We start from the raw sequence: 17845 nt of genomic DNA, 5'->3' as shown, positions 1-17845 counted from the left end.
ACATATTTTCAAAAGCCTTTAAATGACTTTCAACATTCCCAAAGCAGATTTAATTAGAAACAATTTATTTAGAGGCCACTAAGTGGGAAAGGGCCACTTACGACAGATAAAAGCACAAAACATTTTAAAAATAGGTTGCAGTGAACTCTCAGGCTGGCAGGCTTTTGAGAAACTGTTATTGGTGCCCTACTGGCATCACAAAGTCATCTATAATGTATGCTGAGATCTTTAAAAGGTAGTGGGGATAAAATTGAAGAGACAAACATTAGAAAATTAAATTCTAATAGAGAATATAATACATAGTCTGTAAATGAAAACTGTGTCGTGTCATCATGGCTGTATGACAAGACACCGCAAAAAAAAAAAAAAAAAAAAATCAACTCCCTCAAATTGCCAATGAACATGATGCACCTATTGACTCTAGTGGGAGTTACGAAGTTGTGAGAATTATGGATGCTGTTGATTTTGGTGATTCAGAGACAGTGAGATCCAGGAGAAAGATCAACAGACTTGAGAAATCAGAATAGTCAGATTTGATTCCAGCTCAGCCACTTCCAAGCTGTGAGCTTGGTGAAAGCTCTCCAGGTGATCTTCAACGAGATCATCCGGAGTGCCATGAAATCACACGGAACTGTCTTTGCAAGCCCTGCAGGTGTCTCATAACTAGACAATGTGGCCTCTTCTCTGTACCGTATCCTGACAGAGACTTCTAAAAACAAGCAAACAGACATCTCCGTATCACAAATATCCTAAAAACTTCAGTGAGAGCCACACAGTTCCTCCGTCCTTGTGCAGCACTCCCACTGTTTCCATTTCTTCTTTGCGTCTCTCTGCCTTGCTACTTCCCACAGGATTAGCTAGAGGAGCTAAGCACCTTCTTAAACCTGGAGATTCATGCTTTCTCGTTCTTCTTTGGTTTCTCAAGCCAAGAAATTTGCAAGGCCACCGAAGTCTTCATGTGCCCTCTCTGTGACAAGAACTGCTCGCTGCAGAGACTCAACGAAAGCTGTATCTATGCCAAGGTGAGTGGATCCTCGCATTCTCCTTCCTGAACTCTACTTATTCTCAGAAGCAGATAGTAAGAAGTCCTCCAAACAAAGTTAAGTGTTCTCAAGAGTTTCGACAATCAATATTCATTGACAACTGAATAGACCATCACTCTGCAGCAGTTACAAAATGAGTACATTTTTATTTGAATATTTTGGTCTTCCATTGTTTTTATAACTGATTACTGTCTTTAATGGACATAAACTTCTACTTGAAATGACTTCTAGATTCTTTTTATGAGAATATGATGGTTTCTACTCCTAATTAAGTTTGTGTCTTCCATGAACACTCATTACAGTACTCTTAATTTTACAGAGAAAAGGAAGAAAAATACTAAAATTCTCGAGTTGCTGCCTATTAGAATCACCTGAAGGGTTTTTTTAAACTTCTGAAGCCCAAGCCACACACCAGAGCAACTGATTAAGTCAGTACCTTTGGGTTTGGAACCTAGACATTAGTGTGTTTTATAACATCTCAAGTGATTCCAGTGTGCATACAAATTTGAGAAACTGAATTTACAATGATTATTGTCTACCTGTTTTATTGAAGTATAATTAATGCGTAATAATATGCACACATTTAAAGTGTATAAATCGATACATTTTGACATTATAAATGCACCTGTGAAATCATCACTACAGTCAAGATAATGAACATGGAATCACTTCCAAAAGTGTTCTCACGGCCTCTTGTGATCTTGGGCTCCCACCCCTTCCCAATTCCACTTCCACTACTGTGCCTAGGCAACCAACTATTTTCTTTTTTTATAGATAAGTGTGTATTTTCTAGACTTTTATGTAAATGGAATCATACAATGTGTGTGTGTGTGTGTGTGTGTTTCCTGGCTTCTTTTGCAGAGCGTAATTATTTTGAGATGCGTCTATGTTGTAACACTTATCAGTAGATCATTTCTCTTTATTGCTGAATAGTATTCATGACACGGCTCTACGAGAATTTGCCTATTCATTCTGCCACTAACGGGCCTGTGGGTTGTTTTGAGTTACCATTTTACATAAAGCTGCTCTGAACATTCACCTATAGATCTCCCTATACACAGGCACTGTTAGTTCTCTTGGATAAACCCCTAAGAGTAAAATGACTAGATTATATGAGAGGTGGATGTTTAACCTTCTAAGAACTGCCAAAATGTTTTCCAAGGCATTTCTTCCATGTAACATTCCCGTACGCAGCATATGAGAGTTCCAGTTTTCCATAGAGTCACTAATCCTCAGGATGGCCAGTCTTTTTTAATTCTAACTATGCTAATAGATATGTAGACATATTGCAGTTTAGTTACTTGGAAATCATTCAGTCCTTTTGGGTCTCACTTTTAAGATTTGTAAGCCAGATTCATACCCACATTTACTGATTTCTAGCCACACTCGACTCTCCAAGAAAAATCAGATGTCAAACATAATGGAGAATGTGTGCTTAAACATAGTTTTGTTTGAGGCGCAGTTTGCTTCTGTCTTTATATATTTTTCCTACTCACATCAGCAATGTTGAAAAAATGCTTGTTCATAGGTCCCCTTATGCATAAAAGCAAGCTATTTTTTCTCATAAAATAATTCATTGCAAATATGCACTTGTAGCTAGGACAAGCTTCCTCTTGCTTTTGGAAAAGCCTATTATGTTGCTTTGGGAATTTCCTTGAGATTTCATCTGGGGCTTTCATTTATTGGGCAAGAGTCCCTTTCCTATTAGGCAGAAGGCCTCTTCCCCCTTTATTATCCTGCCGGATACCCATAGCCTAAGCTTGAGCCATCCATGCCGTGCTGGACTGACTCTTCCTTCTCCCTCCTGTTATTTTTATTCAACAGCTTGTATATCAGCACCTTAAATGAAACTCTTAACACCTCCAGCTATAACCACAGGCTTAAAATTGTTCTTCTTAGGTCCATGGCCTCCCAAATCATAGCACATCCCACTTGTTATTTCTTAGTGGCTCTAAAATAATGATTTTGTACTTTTATACTCCTCCTTAGGGCAAGCTCTGAAGTTTTCCATAACTACTATTTTAGCTGTATCTCCCATTAGATATACGTAATCTCACATTACGTGAGTATTACATGTATGCCTCACTGTGTCTCGTGGATGTGTTTCTAAAAAAGTCAATGTTTAATTTATTGAGTAAAAAAAAAAAATGCCTGAAAGATCGTGAGCAAACTTAGAAGAATAAAAATGAAGAGCTTTTTAAGGGAAATGTTGCTTAACCTATGACAGATCGTATACATGCACTGCAATTATTGGTAAGCATGGCTTTTTATTTGGGCCTTTTCTAAAGGCGCTGCTGTTTCTGGAGTAGGGGAGAACCATTTTATCCTGGTGACCTTTAAGTCTCCATGTGTAAAGTCTCTGTAAGAACTCTGCAAGAGCCTGTTTCCTTCACTAGATCTGTCATGAAGGAAAGCAGACAGCTGTTCAGCTGCTTGGCGGCAGCAGGTGTCTCTGTGGGATGCCTTTGGAAACAAAAACGCTGGATTCTCCCGCTGGGTGTAATTTTATGTAGAGCTCTGTAGAGAATTTCTTTATGGCCACTTTCTCGCCGTTATGTAATACATGGTGGTTATTGTTGTGAAAACCGATTCTTAGGACATTTTTAGAAATCCCAAGTCTTCACGGTCATAGAAGTTTAGGGCCAATTAGGACATCTTGCACCTGTCCACAAACCTTCCAAAGGAGCATGTTTTGTATGATGATATTTTCAGTAATGTTTTATTTTACAGGCCAACACACCCTACCTTTATCTGTTTTATATATTGTTGGGCTGTGTGTCCCAGATGTTACAATTAAAATGCACATTGATATTCTTTTGCAGCCCTCATTGACCAGCCTCTAGACTGTAGACTGTGCAAAGAGGACACCATTCTATTCCCACTTCCCTTATAATAATGTTCTTTAGCCCCGAATTGGCCTTTCTCTCATGTGAGAATAGCATCCCTATTTTTCCCGTACTTTCTATGGTACATGTATGACCGCCAAACGTATGTTACCTTGGCCATATTGGTTTAATATCCCTCACTGGTAGTGTAAAATATAAATAGAGTGAGGGCATTATGCAAATGAAAAGAAGCAAAGGTAAGTTGAATTTTTAATTTATTATAATCAAACAGTCCTTGCAGCCCTGCAGCCCTTCAGTAACATCATATAACTGTACACTGTTCTTTATAAAAATTCAGATAATGTCTGATTCAAAAAAAAAAACACTTAGACTATATCCTAAATGTTTAGTGATATATGAAACTTCTTAAAAATAATTGTTGCTGCTGTTGGACCCTATGGCACATTCTAAGAGATGTCAGAAAGTCAGGCTAGCACTGCCATACCTTTCCATTGGAAGCCCTGGCTCCCTGGCATAATTCTGCATTTTGTAACTTCCTCAGTCCTGGAAGTTTCTCTGACAGTATAACTAGGTATGCCTCAACTGAAAAGCTAACTTTCTAATTTTTTAAAATATTTTATTTATTCATGAGAGACATAGAGAGAGAGGCACAGGCACAGGCAGAAGGAGAAGGAGACTCCCTGCGGGGAGCCTGATGCAGGACTCGATCCCAGGACCCCGGGGTCACACCCTGGTCTGAAGGCAGACGTTCAACTCCAGAGCCCCCCAGGTGCCCTGAAAAGCTAACTTCAGCTTGACAATCCATGGCTCACAAATACTTCCTCAGGGTGCTAGAACCAATTCTTAGCAGAAATGAAGACCAAAGGGAAGAAAGAAGAAATGGGGGAAATGTTGAGAGTCCTCACCTCTCCCCATGAGCAAATCAAATGAAACCGTTGTAGGACCCATGAAAGGATCTCATATTGTCTATTTACAAGCCACAAAATAGGGTGATTCCATTGGGGAAAAAAATCATAGAACTTAAAATGTGGACTATAATCACTAGATTATTGTAATCAATATGTGACTAATATTTTTGCTTTATTTTCCATTCAGGTGACATACTTGTTTGATAATGGAGGCACAGTCTTCTTTGCTATTTTTATGGCAATATGGGGTAAGTATGTTCTGTTACTTAATTGCTAGTCCTCATGTTCTGAGGCCCTTGCTGTGTTTCTTCTCACGCACGCACGCACAAACACACACACACACACACACACACACACACACATACACACTGTGTGTAATTCAACTCTCACTCTGTTTGCCCTCTTCACACATTCACTGATTCTTTGGGAATTTAACTCTTGCTCTAATCCTAAAGCCTGGGCCTTCCTATACTAAGGAGAACATTTTCCCTGCCAAAAGCAGGTGATGATTAAAAACAAACTGAAACATGCTAAAATCCAAATTACACTGCGTGTACTTCTGGGTGTAAAACCGATGCTCAAGAATTTTTTCATCTGCATAATATTTCTCTTTGTCTATTTGTTTAACCTATACTTTATACACTTAGAGATACAGGATCTATTCCATAGATGATTAAGCAATGATATCTAATACATAATGACTCTTGTTCTTATTTAACATCTTAAAACTGTAGAAATTCTGTACAGGTATATGCTCTGGTTGACTTTTTTTTTCACCATGCTTCCCATTGACTCTTTAAAGCACCCAATTAATTGATTCTAAACTAACTCAGGTTAGAAGTCCCCACCCTTTGGAGAGAAGTGAGGCCTTTCCTGGTTAGAGTCAGCTTTCCTACCATTATCCTGTTAGATGCAAAGTCATTGCCAGCTTGGCACTTCCAGGGGCTGACCGTGTATGTGCTTGCTGATACAGGGAAGTAAAATGGACTAGAGTACAAATGTCCCACGCCCATTTCCTTAATTTCCCAGGAACAGAAACTCCATATAATCTCTCTCTTGTTTAAGTCAAAAAATTTTTTTAAAGATTACTGTGCCAGTTTTCCCTCAAGAGAATGCCAATCTTGGTGCAATTAGGACAACAGGGTTAATTAAGTCATCAGGCAGGGCAATCACCGTGAAGCCTTTTAGTTTCACCTGAATCCCACAAACATTTCCCACTAAGAATAAAAGAGACCAAAATACAAATTGAGGTTACTCGATAGATGATTCAGCGCAGCCAAAAACAGTAAGAAAGGAAACCTTTTAGATGATTTATCCTCTATGTTTCTGCTACTAAGTCTCATACTTTTATAGTTCTCCTTGGCACAGCCACATGACAGTGATCTTGCTTCAGCTTTTGGAAGATGGGTTTGTGAAAAGCCTAGGATGTAGGCGCTCGTTTGCCGTCAGAAGCCTTTTTCCCCTTAGTTCTATACTGAGGTACGAAGTTGAGGTATGTCATCCATAGGAATGCCGTCACGTGCGTTTTCTTGGCCTGCTGGCACAGATGAATCATTCACAGTTGAGTTGTAATAACTAGAATTCCCAAAACTCGCGTCATAAGGTTCTGGTGCATTGTCTAATCGCAGAACTAAAAAAGCAACAAAAAAAAATTATCTTATGGTGACAGTCTTGGAAGATGCATGCGCAGGCATCAACCAGACTATAGGAATTGTTCTAGATGAGTAAGTAAGTAAGGACATCTTTTGTCTGGGCTTTGCAGAGACTGGTCTTGAAGTCTTAAATAAGTATATATTTTTCAAGATACATTTCCTTTTAAGACTAAGAGAACAGTCTGACTTCTAAAGTGATTTCATTGCTGGTGGACCAAAAATAAAGGAACTAAGGGAGAAGTCACAACAAAAGCAGAGCCGTACTCTGTGTGGAGAAGGACAGACGTGTGTCTCATTGACTTTTGAATCTTGTGAACTCAGAGCCTTGTCAACACATCCAGAATTTTTACTTCTGGTGTAAAAAAATAGCTTTTAAAAATTGAAGAGCATTAATCTTCAATCAGTGTCTTTATGGTTGAGCCAGGGAAGATGGAGATGGATGAAAACAATCTGTAAAATCTTACGTTTCCTTGTGATGGATCCTAGTTACCATGCACTTTACGGTTTTTGATTAATGGTATAGGATTGTGTTTTACTATTTCAACGAACTGCCAATTATTACTTCCTTAAAGATCTTGAATTGATCTTCAAAGAAAACTTGGTGCGTACATGGTATCTCTAAATACTAAAGCTGTGACTAATTACTAATTAGATTAGTGATTTAATTATTCAGTAGGTATTCTCATACCCTACCTATTCTTGAATTCTTCTGTTTATTGACCAGGGGCCCAGGAACCTTAGGGATTTGGGAGAGGTTTCTCAAAGCTGTCTGGAAGGAGGAAGACAGGTGGTGTGATTGAGTTATTCCCTTATGCCTCATCACAACATCTTAGATTATATCAGTTTGATTGAGATTTTGCCTGTGATTACAGACAAAGAAAAGATTCTGGGATTTAAAAAAAAAAAAAGAAGTTTGGAAACCCCTGTTGTTTGAAATCCTATCCTTTAATTTTGAAAAGTGCCACTTCTTATTTTATATGAATTGCTAGAAACCCCCCAAAATAGAATTCAGTTAAATTTACAATCAGTGGATTTGGTTCCAAAGATGAGTAATGTCAGTCATGAACTGAATTTAGTGAAATCATTAAGACTTTACTGACAGGATGTACCAGGGGCTCTTGACTATTTTTTTATGATGGCAAGAATCCAAAAAACAAAACAAAAAAAAATGATTCCATTCTATGAAATTATTTCATTTCTGTTCTAATTGGTATTAAATTAAGAACAAATCTAGTTCTTTATTCTTAGCAGATACATTTCTTATTCAGAGATATCATAGACAGATCTTTCCATCACATGAATGAAAAGTTCCTGATCTATTGTGACTTTATAGACCCAAATACACAGCTCCTTATAGATTCTGTTTTAGAGACTTGTTAAGACAATTGATGGAGGGTTCCTGTGTCTGCGTAAACCTTAGGAACTCCAAATTGGAGGAAGTCAGTGTTCAACCTACTGCTGCTAAGAGACCCAGCAATGGCAGAGAAGATGGCTGAGCAGCTACTTGCTAACAAAACTGGCCACTTTTCCCTCCATAGCACACCATTATCTTCCAATTCTAGAGACATGTTTTAGGTTCTGGGATCTGGTTTATTTAAAACTAATGGTGATGCAATGAGCCACAGTTCCAACTGGTTTTAAAATTCCACCCACAGGTCCATACTTATTTTGGTGATGTTCTTTGAGAAACAGAGAGTAGATCAGAATAAATCTCTAGTCTGTTTCCATCATGTGAATCTCCAGATCCCTTCTAGATAACGTAGTGAACATCAACACCCTCATTTAATTAAAACCACTGCGAGCAAGTGAAGTTCTAAAAGTTGTTTTTACCTGGTTCATTTCTGTCATCATAAAGTCGCCGATGGGAAAATGAATCCGTTTTCCTTTTTCCACACAGCAAGTAGCCAACAAGACTAAGCAATGAAGCACCCAGAATAGCACCTAAAATGGCCCCAAATACTACTCCTGTATTTTTATTCTCTAGAGAACAAAGAAAAAATAATTAACCGATAAAGAAAGAGAAAATAATCTTTCAAAGAAGAGAAACATACACATTGGACTTTCTTTATAACAAAGAATATTTAAACAGTATTTTTAAATTAGATAATGGTGATGTGTGTGTGTGTGTGTGTGTGTGTGTGTGTGTGTGTGTTTTATGAAGTACTGAGTATTTGGGATATATTGGCAAATGTGCCTCCCAATAAAACCATACTTCGATTTTTTAATTACGTTGAAATACTTCTTAGTTTTAGAACTGTCTCTTATTCTATTAACGACAGTAGTACTGAAATGCCATGTGTATGCTCCATTAAGGCCTAATTTCTACATTAAGTGCTATATTAAGTTTTTAATCAACCCTGAATGTCTAATGAATGTTAATGATGCAACGAACTATGAGCTTGTTTCGATAATAACTGAAAAGTAAAACGCTAGTGGTGGGTGACAGAAAATGAATCCACAAAATCCCAACCAAAAAGGTGTTATAAGGGAAAAGCAGTGCATCCTGATACAGGATATTTCTAGACACAAAAAATAGACCAGAGTAAGATGTTTGCAGTGTCTCGCATGTTGAGAACAGAGGTATATAGTTCTGAGTTTAAAGGAGTCCAAAATTTTACTCTATCATCCCTTTACCAAGTGCCTTACTTGAAGACTAAGTTTGTTATTAATAAACTATGCTGTCCTCCCTGAACTCATATTTAGTGTGGTGTATTTTCAGTCTTTTAAAAATTTCATGAGCATGCTATTCATTAAGAAGAAAAGGAATTTTATAAAGTCTGTAATTCTATATTAAATTCCATTTATAAAAAAAAAAAACCTAACCTACACATTGGAAGCTTAACAGCAAAATTATTACTAAAATGAAAGGACGGGATCCCTGGGTGGCGCAGCGGGTTAGCGCCTGCCTTTGGCCCAGGGCGCGATCCTGGAGACCCGGGATCGAATCCCACATCGGGCTCTTGGTGCATGGAGCCTGCTTCTCCCTCTGCCTGTGTCTCTGCCTCTCTCTCTCTCTCTATCATAAATAAATAAAAAATTAAAAAAAAAATAAAATAAAATAAAATGAAAGGAAAGCAAAGTTACCTAATTTCCTTTTGAAAAGAAGCAATGGTGGCTGTAAGTGCTCAATATTCTTAATATGTATATTGAGTTTAGAGAGACAAAAGAGAGAGAGTATTTATTAAAAATCTTTCTGATATAGGGTCTCCTAGGTGGTTCGGTCAATTAAGCATCTGACTCTTGATATTGGCTCAGGTCATGATCTCATTGTCATGAGACTGAGCCCCATGTGGGGCTCCATGCTGGGTGTGAAGCCTGCTTAAGATTCTCTTTCCTTCTGCTCGCCCTGCCCCTCTCTTGCTCTCTCTGTCTCTAAAAGAAAGAAAACTTCCGGCTGTAGTATCCAAGTATGTCTGAATGAAAGGATGTGTTAAAATTATAGCTAAAATGAAAGTAGGTGTACATAAAATGTTTTAACTGCAGTGTTATTGTAAAGCCTAGATATCAGAATTTAAAACTTTTCCTGTACACTGACAACTTTCAAGTAGGAATTTGTATATATGATTTAGTGTTTACATCATTAATATAATCTGGAAGTAAGTTGATTGGAAATCATTGACTTCATGGAGGAAATGACTATTTTTTTTTAATTTCAGGGAAAAAAAAACAAATACCATATGATTTCACTCATATGTGGAATTTAAGAAAAAAAACAGATGAACATAGGGGAAGGGGGTGCAAAAGAGGGATGCAAACAATAAGAGACTTTATGATAGAGAACAAACAAGTCTGATGGAGGGAGGTAGGGGGATAGGCTAGATGGGTGATGTGCACTAAGGAGGCCACTTGTTGTGATGGGCCCTGGGGTGTTATATGTAAGTGATGAATCACTAAATTCTACTCCTGAAACCAATGTTACACTATATATTAACTCACTAGAATTTAACCAAAACTTAATTTAAACCAAAACTTAAAAAAAAAAAAAAATGCAGGGAAATAAGAACTTGGGTAGACCTAAAAAAAAAAAAAAATGATGAATTTTTATTAAATATTAGAGATATTTACTACTCTATGTTTTAAAGTTTGACATAATCCATAAATGAAACATAAAATGTTCCTATAATATACTTTTCTTGTCATACAGCTATATTCCATTTTTATGGTGTTCATTAGGTACTAAACTCAAAATCCAGGAGGATTTCCTTTTGTTGAGTTTATTTACATTTAAAACAATACATATCCATGTTCTGTTTTCCTGTGATTGCTATGTGGTATCAGATAATTTACACATTCATGTATTTCAATCAGTTTTCATATACATGTATTTTTGGAGTTCAGTTGCATATTATTCCTAAAAGCATGGGACGTTTCAGGTAGTTTTCTCAGATTCAATGAAAATCATTACCTGGTATCTCAAAACTGTACCACTACCTCAACCTAACCCACCTCTAATTTTGTCCTGCCATCTCATCACATTCCCATAGTGTAATGACTACTGCTGCCTGAAGCCCCGGAATCCCTTCACTATTTCCACTGAATATCATGGTTGCCCCCCAAAAGTGAGAACCACCTGTGCTACTGTAGTCTCTTCCTTTTTTTTTCCCCCCTAATATGGCACATTCCTTAGATGTAATCTGTATGACTTAGTTCAAGACGCAGTTTCACACTAGAGGAAAGTTAAATCCGTTTATATTTACCTTCTTGGGGGTCTGATGTATTTGAGAAGATTTTTGAATTATTGGTAAACTTTAAGGTGGGCTGTAGAGTTGTTGTTTCTCGGTAGGGGGTGAACCCTATGAAGCTATCATTGGATGTGGTGAGCCACTCATCTGGTTCTGTTGCCATGGGGGTCACAGTCATGGTGTTTGGTGCTGCAGGGAGGATGCTAACTGAAATGGAACTGTTGTCAGGAGTTTTCATGGTTTCACTGGCTGAAGGCCAAGTGAACTTTTCTGAAGACATAGCAGATGTAGCATTGGGAGGTGCTGAGACTGGAGGAGGATTTTCATCTGCTATCGATGAGTTCCGAGGCAATTTAGAAACAAAGCTATGGACCAGAGGAGGGTCTGTGGGAAACATAGGCGTGGGTCTTAGATTCCCAGAAAAGTTGTTTGTTGATGCATTGTTGAAGACTTCTGTTGTTCCATGGTGTTTATTTGATGGATCCCATAGAGAGGAATTACTTGCCTTGGGATTGGAGGTTTCTTTATTTTCTTTATCTGAGTTTGAATTTGTATCACTTTCCAAAGGAACAGATTCATTTTCCATTGTTTTTAAACCTGCTGCAATGCTTTGTGTTGTGGTTTTTTTTAGAATTTCTTTCCCGTGGCTTCCAATTAATAGTAAACTAAACAAATTTGAAATCAACAGAATTTTGACTGAGGTCAACATTGTAGTCTTTTCTTGTATTGGTGTTATTAAGGAGAATCTGAAAAAAAAAAAAGAAAGAAAAGAACAGACATCTGAATTATTAAAGTAGTGAGTTTTTTTAAGTGGATCTACATCTTTAAAGTGATAAAAATCTTGAGATATAATACTGAATTGATAATACCATACCTTTATTCCAAAAGTATGTTTTCTTTGGATTATATACTAAAACAAGAGTGAATTCTATTTTCTATATGACATTTATTTCTTCTTTCTTCTAAGGAAATGCCATGCAAAAACTTTGTCAAGCCAGATGCCACTATTGTGCTATTTCAAAGATCATTTAGCTTGGGACAAGTTGAAATACATACATATTTTTTCATATATATATATATATATGAAATATTATATACGAATTGCTAAGTAAGATATTATAAAATATCTCTCCTGGAACTGTTTACAATTATGTTCAACCTTGATGATTTTTCATTAGAGTCTGGGGGGCCTCTAAATAATCCCTCAGATTTTCTTTTGGATTTAAGTGCCCCCTCCCTGCTTAATGGTATCTTATAAGGAGGACAACTTAAATATATTTATGATACATCCTGATATAGATTTCCTTCAGAAGCTTTTAGAAATATAATACGTCCCGTGTCCTATGCTTATCACTTTAAAAAACTCTACTTAAAAAGCAAGGCGGGGGCACCTTGGTGGCTCATGGGGTTGGGCGTCTGGCTCTTGGTTTTGGCTCAGGTCATGGTCTCATGGGTCCTGAGAACAAGCTCTGCCTCTGGCTCCGCCCTCAGTGAGGAGTCCCCTGGAAGATTCCATCCTTCTGTCCCTCTCTCTTCCTCTAAAATGGTGGGAAGAATTTCTAAAAATCATTTTACATTCCCTGGAAAGTCCCTCCACCCCTTGACCCCCCACCCCACCCCACACACCACTGATACTGTTTCTTGATCTCGTAGAAACTACACAGGTGTTTGTATTTGTGATATCGTGTGTTTATACATGTCATTCACTTTTCCGTGATAGCCAAGAAAATGGGAGTGAGATCCTGAAACTCATTACCACACCTGGAAAACATCACTCCTCTGCTTTTGTCACATCAGATACTTCACGCGTTTTCTAACTTAATTCTTACCAAAAACAATCAAACAGACCATGAGGAAGGGATGATCCATCCTGTTTCACACAGAACTAAATGGAGCATTAAAACTGTCCATGATGTGAGGCCAGGAGTGAAGCCTACGACCCTTGGCTTGGGGGATGGGGGGTGATGTCAGGGTGGTGGGATGGAGCCCCACACAGGCCTCTGGCTCAGGCAGAGTCAGCCTGGGACTCTCGCCCCTGCCCCCAGCCCGCCGCTCTCTAAAATAAAAAAAAATAGGTCTTAAGGAAAAGTATCCTAAGACTCAGAGTGGTGACTGAGAGGCATTAAAGCTAGTCATCATCCATCCGTGTAAGGGAAATTTCAAAGGAATGCAGAAATTGGTTACGAGAGCATATAGAATTTAGGTGCTTCTTAGAACTTCTTCCCACCAACACTTGTTTTTAGTACAGCTTCTCCAAACTTTGTTATTTTACCCAAAACCCAAAGCAGTTTAGAACACCATTATTTTAAACCCATGGAAAAACCGGGCCTTCTACCGTACGTACCCCTCAGACACACTAGATACGCCTTTATCCCAATTTAAGAAAATCCCGACAATTGTCTATGATTCTAGGTGGACACCTGTCGCGCTTAGTTCGCACAGTAACAAATCCGAGGCTATCGTCCCCAGGACGTGCAGCTCACGACACAGTATCAGGCTGACGGCTCACCCAGCTTAACAACGCTGGCAGGTGTCTTCTCAGAAGCCTCCTTCTGTGAACTCTGGCGAGTTCACAGCCCTTTTTTATGCTAATTCCATCATCTGATTAGATTTATGAATTGCACTTGGCCACCCAGTGTGTCGTCATTACACATTTGGATGGGCTTTCCCTTAGTGGCTGTCCTCGCTTCCTAGTGAAGTGGTCACCGGGAGGGGGAACAAGCAACCCTTAGCTGTTCCAGTTTTCTCGTGTTACATGAGCTTTCACTCCCTTCCCGTAACCAGAATCCACGTACCGAGAGCCAGCAAAGAGAGGGGTTTTTTTGTTCCTGATTCACTTTGTAACACTGAACCTCCAGTGGGATCTCCGTCCCCCTCACCCAGCTCTTGATGGTAACTTGAAAACCTAAGGTATGAGCACCCCAGTGGGCCCGGCCTCCTCTTACTGCCTGTGATCTGTCTCCAGGGAAAGCAGAGAGGGGGAGCAGAGAACGATGCTCGAGGTGAATCCCGTGTGCACTCCATTCCAAAAATAATAGAGCTGTGGGGGAGGCTTTGTGAGCATGGCTTTGCTCCCGCCCTCCCGGGACCGCTTGGCCTCCGCGTCTCAGAGAGAAGAGGGTCCACCTCTGGCTCAGGGCCCTTCATCTAACAGGGAGGGAAGCAGCCAGGAATTGAAACCATCCACTATTCAGAACCCCAGGCCCGGGGCTTCTGCTGGGCAAGGACTAGGAAATTCTGGTCAAGTCCGACCCCATTCCGAATGGAACAAAACCCATCAAAACCCATCGTAAGCCGCAGAGGTCATGGAAGGGGCACAGAAGCTCTGAAGGGCAACGAAGGAAATCTGTGCTCTTTCTCCCTTAACACTCCTCCCAGCCTCTCTCCATCGCTGGAGTTTCAGTGTCTAAAGTATGTTGTGTTCTTGTGATGGAAAGTTGTGCTGGACGACGGGGGCCTGCCTGCGTGCACCCAGGTGCGTCGTCACCCAGCTTGCCCTGTGGAAGCAGATGGAAGCGGGAGGAAGGACAGGTGCCCAGACGGAGGGGCGGCCGGGAGAGCTGGGGGCACCGTGTCCCCTCCGGTTCTTCCTGGCCCTTCCGGCCCCTAGGGGGGCACCCAGGGAGCAGTAATAGGGGGTGGGCATCGGAGCAGGGCGACGATCATTACAAACCTGGGGAGCTTCTCAGATTAGAATTCTTAGAGGGGAAAGAGAAAGGACGGGGGAGGATTCCCACCTACTTGGTGATACTTTAAACACAGATTCTGGACCTTTCTGCGTATATTGAACCACGTTTATTGTTTCTGGTGTCTACCAAATTTTAGAATACGCTTTCAGAGGGTGCGAGTGACATGGGTCATTATGGTTTTTTTCTTGAGTGATTACCATATGCAGAGAGCCAACGAACACGATTTTGTCGCGTTTTTGGTGTTGGCACCAGAAAGTGGTTTCACGTTAGGCCTTTCGTATGCGGGCTGCAGAGGTCGGTAAGAGAAAAACAGGCATGGCCATGAAGGGGAGCAACCCCAGAGTCTGTGCATGACTTCGCTTCCCCCTAAGTGCACAAAGTCATCATTCTGTCCAGCCTTCCTGCTGCAACCGAGTCAGTCGCATTTTATATCAAGCTTTAAAAATAAGGTGGCGGCCTGGCTTGGAGCAGGTGATTAACCTACGCGGGGGAAGGACCGTGCGAGCTATTGGCAAGTCCATCAAGCCCTGGGCTTTTGCATTACAGCGTTGGTTCAGGTACACTGAAGGGAGGCCGCAAAGACCTGTTGCTGCAGCGAAACACTGAACAGTCCGTAGTCCGCGCTGCTCTCAGTTGCTCTCGCTTGTTTCCTATTACGGATCTCGGGCTGCAGGTTAGACAGTCGGGGACTGTTTCTCTTTGCCATAGGAGATCCGGTGTGACATTAGCCGATACCCCAGGCAGGCCAATGCGTGCTACTCTCGCGTGGCCTTTTCAACCTTGAACAGTATTTGGCTTTTCCGAAATGAAAGAGCCCCAGTAAGGGACATAAAGAGCCATGGGATGCCTCCTTCATAAGAGGGTCTTGAGAGGATGAAAAGACTCAGTGGCCCAAAAGGAGGCTTGGACCTGAGGACCTTAGGCATATCAGTTCTCTTTCATTTGGCTTAAAAAGGAAAGAAGAACAGTACTTTCCTTCAGGGAAAAACAAAACAAAAAAAAAAAAAAAACAAAAACCAGCAACAACAAATTCAAAGTTTGTGAACATAATTCTAAGTAAAAGACTGGGGTATGCATAAATGCAGGAAAAGTATATAGAATGTCATGCCCCCTGCTACTTTGAGCATTGTTCATCATGAACTCCAGTCGTTTTTTTGTTTTTTTTTTTTTTTTTTGTGAACTCTTTTTTTTTTTTTTTTTTTGACATAATTAGGTGGGAGAGCATCGAGCCCAAAGGCTCAGAAAGAAAGACTGTATCCAGAATATTCTGGACCCAAATTCCCAAGCATGGGGTTCTGAGCCTCCTGTTCTATCCCACCGTTGGTGAAAAATACCTCAATGGATCTGCTAGAAAGTGCTAAGCAGTGACTCAACACCCCTTTAATCAAAGGAGTCTTACGTAGCCACAAACTGAAAATGATCTTACGAAACTTTATTTTCACCTTCCTTCCTTGCATAAGGTGCGCTTTGGCACCTGCCGTGGCCACGCGGACTCCCAGGCGGTGCCTGGCCTGCACGCGTACCACGCTGTGACCTGGATGCATACACGACACTTTGCCAGTTTTCTGGTTAATGAAACCTTTGGAAAAGATGCATAGAAGCTTGTGATCCATCGTGTTCACAGAGTGTTTTTCAAGACCTGTCATATTCCAGCACCTTGGCAGGAAGCTCAAAGCCCGAAGGCACGATTCGGAGCTCAGTGATCAAGTCGTACCCGTGCACCCCCACTTTAAACGTCGCGACGCAGTTCCTAAGATCTGACCTGAGGCGGCTCTCTCCGGTAGTCATGTACACTTTAGGTAAAGTTTGTCTTTCACTCTCGAGCTGGTTTCATCATCGAGCGAACCTGGCCATGACCCGTCAGGCTAGGTCACTTGGGGCAAGCGCCCGCTCGGAAGGCGGCTCCCCGATGAAACAGCTCCCCATTGCCGGGGTCCCCGTGGCCACTTGCCACACTGCCCCGTGCAGGTGAGCCAGCTTTGATTCTCTGTGGCAAGTACAGAAGGAGGAGGTAGGGAACAGAGGAAGGGGGAGAGGGGGGAGAAGTGGGGGAGTCTGTGGCACCCAGTCCGCACTTACCTCCAGGTCCTGGAGGCTGTCTCCAAGCAGGAACCCCAATATCCCAGACGGCGTCCTGGCTCGAGCGAGCCTGCCGAGCTCGGAGGGAGCGGGTGGGTCAAGTGTGACTGTCCCCCTGAGCCCGAGAGTGTGCGACCAGCAGAATGAGGCGCAGCTGGCCCGAGCCGCTGGGGTAATAGAGCACCAGGAACCTGACCGACCTGCTTCTCAGCTGGCAGCATGAAGCTATCACCTCATTCAGACCTTAAAAAAAAAAAAAAAAAAGAAGAAGTCCAACCCTCCAGGTTTCATAGGTTGATCGTTTTGACTCTGGGGCAGGCCGGTTCCCTTGAGCAGCAGCAAAACAAGGGACATCCATGCCCCACCCTAAATGGAATGGGGGGGGAGGACAGAGCCTTTGCTAGTGTCCCCTGGTGTGTCAGGAATCTGTGGCACGTGCCGGATTCGTCCTTTGCAGGAGAGGAAACCGAAGTGCCCCCTGCCCTGCACCTGCCGCCCTGGGCGAGCCCCGAGTCATTCTCGGTGTGCGGCAGCTGCGAGGACAGGGCCCCGGGGCCGTCACAGACACGCGCGCTGCCCACCAGGCGGCCCCCGCAGGTGGCATCTGCAGGGATGCTGCGACGGGGTGCCGGACGCAGGTGGGCCCTGGCTGCCCTCAGGAGCTGGGGAAGCCCAAGAGCCTTCTGGATGAACCAGCTTCCGTGCTGGGCTCTCTCTGCTTTCGCTCTAAGTGTAGACGCTGGAGCGTTTCAGAAGTGCCCAGGGAACGCCTGATTAGATGCCGGACTTGGATGACCACCCTGGCACGCTTCCTTCACTTGCTTCCAAGGCTTCTTATGAAAGGGAGCCCTTTCTGGGAGCTTCTGCGCACTAGAATTTGGGGCCTGGCGCCAAGGCCCGTTCAGCTCAGCGCGGCTGAGGTTCAGGCTTAGTTTCTGTCCTGCAA

General features: G+C 41.6%; 2 protein-coding genes across 9 annotated transcripts in view; one reads left to right on the top strand and one right to left on the bottom strand.

The window, feature by feature from the left end:
* The window catches only part of ANO3 (anoctamin 3), a 373740-nt gene that overhangs the window by 301460 nt on the left and 54435 nt on the right, over window positions 1-17845 (top strand). For all 6 annotated transcript variants that reach the window (XM_077866168.1, XM_077866167.1, XM_077866169.1 and 3 more), the window contains 2 exons: window positions 926-1022; window positions 4985-5045. In XM_077866168.1, the coding sequence (XP_077722294.1) occupies window positions 926-1022; window positions 4985-5045 (158 nt within the window). The remainder of the gene's footprint in view (window positions 1-925; window positions 1023-4984; window positions 5046-17845) is intronic.
* Window positions 4127-17139, bottom strand: MUC15 (mucin 15, cell surface associated). 3 transcript variants are annotated; one of them, XM_077866173.1, is made up of 4 exons: window positions 16900-17139; window positions 11147-11877; window positions 8280-8429; window positions 4127-6334 (listed from the first exon to the last, which is right to left on the bottom strand). In XM_077866173.1, the coding sequence occupies exons 1-4, from the start codon at window positions 17118-17120 to the stop codon at window positions 6267-6269; spliced, it is 1170 nt and encodes a 389-aa protein (XP_077722299.1). In that variant the 5' UTR covers window positions 17121-17139; the 3' UTR covers window positions 4127-6266. The 3 variants fall into 3 exon arrangements, with proteins under 3 accessions (XP_077722299.1, XP_077722300.1, XP_077722298.1); XM_077866174.1 differs by having other exon boundaries at window positions 4127-6331; XM_077866172.1 differs by having other exon boundaries at window positions 4127-6427; window positions 16900-17138.

Source organism: Canis aureus, chromosome 23, assembly GCF_053574225.1.
Source record: "Canis aureus isolate CA01 chromosome 23, VMU_Caureus_v.1.0, whole genome shotgun sequence".
Classification (NCBI taxonomy): Eukaryota; Metazoa; Chordata; class Mammalia; order Carnivora; family Canidae; genus Canis; species Canis aureus.
Note: the sequence above shows the minus strand (reverse complement) of the source record. Positions and strands in the feature narration are given on the sequence as shown.

Excerpts from the sequence above, each read along its gene's own strand:
- MUC15 (XM_077866172.1), bottom strand. The coding sequence starts at position 17,120 with ATGCTGCCAGCTGAGAAGCAGGTCGGTCAGGTTCCTGGTGCTCTATTA. Across the intron at positions 11,878-16,899 it reads ACAGCCTCCAGGACCTGGAG|ATTCTCCTTAATAACACCAA; the intron begins GTAAGTGCGGAC and ends TTTTTTTTTCAG. Across the intron at positions 6,428-8,279 it reads TGATGACAGAAATGAACCAG|TTCTGCGATTAGACAATGCA; the intron begins GTAAAAACAACT and ends TTGCTTTTTTAG.